This window comes from Silene latifolia, chromosome Y (assembly GCF_048544455.1).
Source record: "Silene latifolia isolate original U9 population chromosome Y, ASM4854445v1, whole genome shotgun sequence".
Lineage (NCBI taxonomy): Eukaryota > Viridiplantae > Streptophyta > Magnoliopsida > Caryophyllales > Caryophyllaceae > Silene > Silene latifolia.
Genome location: NC_133538.1, coordinates 460,609,335 through 460,613,930, shown reverse-complemented (window position 1 = coordinate 460,613,930; position 4,596 = coordinate 460,609,335). Strand labels below are relative to the sequence as shown.

The 4,596-nt window shown below is 44.8% G+C and overlaps 1 protein-coding gene across 1 annotated transcript; it reads left to right on the top strand.

The window, feature by feature from the left end:
• The first annotated feature begins 549 nt into the window (after positions 1-549).
• LOC141632889 (uncharacterized) lies at positions 550-4,320 on the top strand. The gene is made up of 6 exons (XM_074445394.1): positions 550-1,684; positions 2,759-2,880; positions 3,006-3,112; positions 3,328-3,462; positions 3,674-3,973; positions 4,140-4,320. Exons 1-6 carry the CDS (start codon positions 550-552, stop codon positions 4,318-4,320), a joined length of 1,980 nt encoding a protein of 659 aa, XP_074301495.1.
• Positions 4,321-4,596: the final 276 nt, after the last annotated feature.

Genomic DNA, 4,596 nt, shown 5'->3' with positions numbered 1-4,596 from the left:
ATCTTGAGCAGGAATCTAGTGCGGATGTCTTCCGTAAACCGCTTTCGAAAAGTGTGAGTCAATGTGCTTAGAGGAAGACCCGGTAAATGCAATAAGTTTGAGGAGTGGTCGCACTTATGACGGACCAGAACATACTCCAGAAAGTTCAAACGCCGAGGCAGGGATCACTGTTCAGCAAAATGACGAAGAATTGCTGAAGGGTGGTCGATCGAGTGAACTTACCTCTCGATCGACCAATGCTGAGGAAGAAATCCCTCGATCGAGAGACGGTACTTCTCGATTGAGTAAGCTGCATAATGAAACCTCTAGATCGAGAGAGGTTAGCAAGAACAGCTCTCGATCGAGCACTTCTGAGCCTCGATCGAGAGATGCTGAGCCTGCGGACACGCATTCCAATGCTGACCGTAGTGGGGTACCCTCCTGTGCTGCGAGGGTGTCAAGAACTGATAAAGGTAAAGAGAAAGAAGAGGGCCCACTTCCTATGGTTTAGGTCCCTTACCCGAGTCGATTACGCGACACAAAGACGGAGAGACAATTCAGCAAACAGATATGGTAAGACACATTCAGGTAACCATTCCTTTTGCTGAGCTAATTACCCAAATACCTCGTTACGCAAAATTTATGAAAGATATTATTACGCGTAAGAGGGAATTTGGAGAAACAGCTACTGTCGCTTTCATGGAAGAGTCTAGTAGTCTAATTTCGGGAAAGTCTCCCCCTAAACTGAAGGACCCGGGTAGTTTCTCTATTTCTTGTGTTATAGGCGATGTGGTGATAAATAGGGCGTTGTGTGACCTTGGAGCCAGTGTCAGTGTCATGCCCTATTCTATCTTTTCTAAGCTTAAATTGGGTCACCTAAAAATGACCAATATCACCCTACAGATGGCCGACAGATCTGTTAGACGGCCCTTAGGTATCTTAGAGGATGTGCCTGTCAAGGTAGGCAAATTCTTTATTCTAGTGGACTTTATTGTTTTCGATATTGCTGAGGATACCCGTACCCAGATTATTTTGGGTAGACCGTTTTTGTGTACAGCTGGAGCTATTATTGATGTCAAACTCGGGCGCTTGACTCTAGAGGTAGGGGATGATGTGATTACGTTTAGTCTGCCCGAGACCTTGTCTAGACCGATGATCGAGGATACTTGTTATTCTGTGGATATTATTGAGGAGTCTGCTTACGAGTTTTGGTCGGATTCCTTAGTTAAGGATCCGCAGGAGTCTTTGATGTTTCTAGATGAGTGTGCAAATTTTTCAGATGACGAGGACGGTGTCGAGGAGTTGCTTGGAATTACTACAGATGAGATAGAGCTGTCTAACGTTCTGCTGGAACAGGTAGAGAACTTGGCACACACTTTGTGCTCAGTCGAGGTAAAGGTCCCCGAGCGTAAAGCTCTTCCCTCTCACCTTAAGTATGCCTTTCTTGATGATACTGAGCAGTTTCCAGTGATTATGAGCGCTAAGCTCAACGACGGACAGTTAACTGCTTTATTGACTGTTCTTAAGAGGAATAGGAAGGCAATGGGATATTCGTTGGATGACCTTAAGGGCATTAGCCCCGATGTCTGCATGCACAGGATTGAGCTAGAGGATGATCACAAACCTCACAGGCAGGGTCAGCGAAAGCTGAATCCGAAGATGGAGGAGGTTGTGATGGCTGAGGTTATGAAACTACTCGACGCAGGTATTGTTTATTCAGTTGGGAATTCTAAATGGGTAAGTCCCGTTCAGGTGGTACCTAAGAAAGGTGGTACTACAGTTGTCCGAAATGAAAATAATGAGCTAATACCTACTAGACTAGTGATCGGGTGGCGGATGTGTATAGATTATCGGCAATTAAATGCCGCCACCAAGAAAGATCATTTCCCCCTTCCTTTCATTGATCAGATGATAGAGAGATTGGCTTCTCATGAGTTTTTTCGTTATCCGGATGGGTACTGGGGTTCTTTCAGGATCCCTATTCATCAGATGATCGGGAAAAGACTACCTTTACTTGTCCGAAGGGTGTCTTTGCTTATCGCAGAATGCCTTTTGGTTTGTGTAATGCCCCCCGCCACCTTTCGAGGTGTATGATGGGGATCTTTTCGAGTATATCGAGTCTATCATGGAAGTCTTTATGGACGACAGAGTGTCTATGGGAATGACTTTGATAATTGTTTAGCTAACCTTGATAAAGTTTTGCAGCGATGTATTGAGGTTAATCTAGTGCTAAACTGGGAGAAGTGCCATTTTATGGTAAATGAGGGCGTTGTCCTTGGGCACCTAGTCTCCAACAGGGGTATTGAGGTAGACAGAGCAAAGGTGCAAGTAATCGAGCAATTACCCCCTCCAGTTAATATTAAGGGGGTGAGAAGTTTCCTTGGTCACGCTGGCTTTTATCGTCGGTTTATCAAGGACTTCTCAAAGATTGCTCGACCGCTTACACAGTTGCTTTTAAAGGATGCTCCTTTTGATTTTAATGATGAATGTCTTTTTGCTTTTAACACTTTGAAGCAGGCTTTGGTCTCTGCACCCATTATCCAGCCTCCAGATTGGAAGCTGCCTTTCGAGATTATGTGCGATGCCAGTGATTATGCACTAGGAGCGGTGCTAGGCCAACGGAAAGACAAAGCGCTGAGTGCGATTTATTATGCGAGCCGAACTCTGGATGACGCTCAAGTGAAATATGCTACCACGAAGAAGGAGCTTTTAGCTGTTGTTTATGCGTTAGATAAGTTTAGATCGTATTTGTTGGGTTCTAAAGTTATTATTTTTACAGATCATGCAGCGCTGAAACACCTTCTGAACAAGAAGGAAGCTAAGCCCAGATTGCTGAGATGGATACTCCTTTTACAGGAGTTTGACTTGGAGATTAAGGATAAGAAGGGAGCAGAAAATGTCGTAGCCGACCATCTGTCGCGTCTGACGCAACAGGAGGGGAGGATTCTCTTCCTATTAATGATTCTTTCGCTGACGAATCTTTATTTTCTGTTGATGTTTTTTCTGTGACCTCTGTAAATTCTAAGGATGGTGCTGAACCTTGGTTTGCAGACTATGCTAACTTTGCTGTCAGTCAGGCACTGCCGCCAGATTTATCTCATCAGCAGCGCAAGAGATTCTTACACGATGCACGGTAATATTTCTGGGATGACCCTTATTTATTTAAGGAATGTGCAGACGGACTCTACAGACGGTGTATTCCGCAGTGGGAGACCAAAGCTATCCTAGAAGGCTGCCATTCGGCTCCTTGTGGAGGACACCACTGTCCATCACGTACCGTGGCTAAGGTATTGCGTCGGGTTTTTATTGGCCAACTCTTTTCGCTGACACTAAAACTTTTGTTGCTAGCTGTGATGCTTGTCAGAGAACGGGAAACATTTCCAAGAGACATGAGATGCCTCAGAACGGCATCCTAAAGGTTGAGATTTTCGATGTATGGGGCATCGATTATCAAGGGCCATTCCCGTCTAGCCAGGGTAACAGGTATATTCTGGTAGCTGTAGACTATGTGTGTAAGTGGGTGGAGGCAATTGCCACTCCCAATTGTGATGCCAGGACCGTGATTAAGCTATTTCGTAAGATTATTTTTCCCCGTTTTGGTGTCCCTAGGGTCGTCATTAGCGATAGGGGTATGCATTTTAGAGAACAACAGTTGATCGCTTTCTTTGTCTAAATATGGTGTCAAACACCGTAGGGGTTTGGGGTATCACCCTCAGACTAGCGGACAGGTTGAGGTCTCTAATAGGGAACTAAAAGAGATATTAAGCAAAGTAGTGTCTAAATCACGGAAAGACTGGAGTGCTAAACTAGAGGACAAGTTGTGGGCTTATAGGATGGCTTTTAAGACACCAATCGGTGCTTCACCGTATCGTTTAGTGTATGGAAAGTCTTGTCATCTTCCTGTTGAGCTAGAACATAAAGCTTGGTGGGATATCCGCCGACTTAATTATGATCTTGACTTGTGTGGTGAGAAGCGTTTATTGCGGCTAGATGCGTTTGGAGGAGTTTAATTTGAACGCTTATGATAGCTCCCGAATTTATAAGGAGAAGACAAAGCGTTGGCACGATAAGAGGATTGTACCCCGTGAGTTCCATGTTGGGCAAAAGGTGTTACTGTTTAATGCCCGGTTGAGACTATTTCCTGGTAAGTTGAAGTCCAGGTGGAGTGGTCCGTACACGGTGACTGGCGTCACTAAATTTGGATCAGTTGAGTTAGAGGACTCCGAGGGGAATCGCTTCAAAGTTAATGGTCATCTTGTGAAGCATTATTATGGGGCTGATGCTGTGATTGGACGCGTCGAAGTTCTCTTTTTCGACGCGATGGCAGAGAGTGATGTTTGATGGTTATAGGTCGTGCGGGACCTTATAAACCTGCGCTTATCGGGAGGCAACCCGATTGTAAAATGTTGTATTTGTTTTTCGAACTTTTAACTTTCTTTATTTCTGTTTGGTGTGCGTTTGAACAATTTTAATAGAATTTTTGCGTTTTTGGTACAGCACAGGTACCGTACTGTTGCTTACTGATGCAACAGCCCTCGATCGAGTAGCCTTCTTGCTCGATCGAGTGGTCCTACGCCTTCAAAGCTCTCAATCGAGATCCTATTTGTTCGATCGAGT

Excerpts from the sequence above, each read along its gene's own strand:
- LOC141632889 (XM_074445394.1), top strand. The coding sequence starts at position 550 with ATGGTAAGACACATTCAGGTAACCATTCCTTTTGCTGAGCTAATTACC. Across the intron at positions 3,113-3,327 it reads AGATTCTTACACGATGCACG|CTGTGATGCTTGTCAGAGAA; the intron begins GTAATATTTCTG and ends TTTTGTTGCTAG. Across the intron at positions 3,974-4,139 it reads CGTTTATTGCGGCTAGATGC|GTGGAGTGGTCCGTACACGG; the intron begins GTTTGGAGGAGT and ends GTTGAAGTCCAG.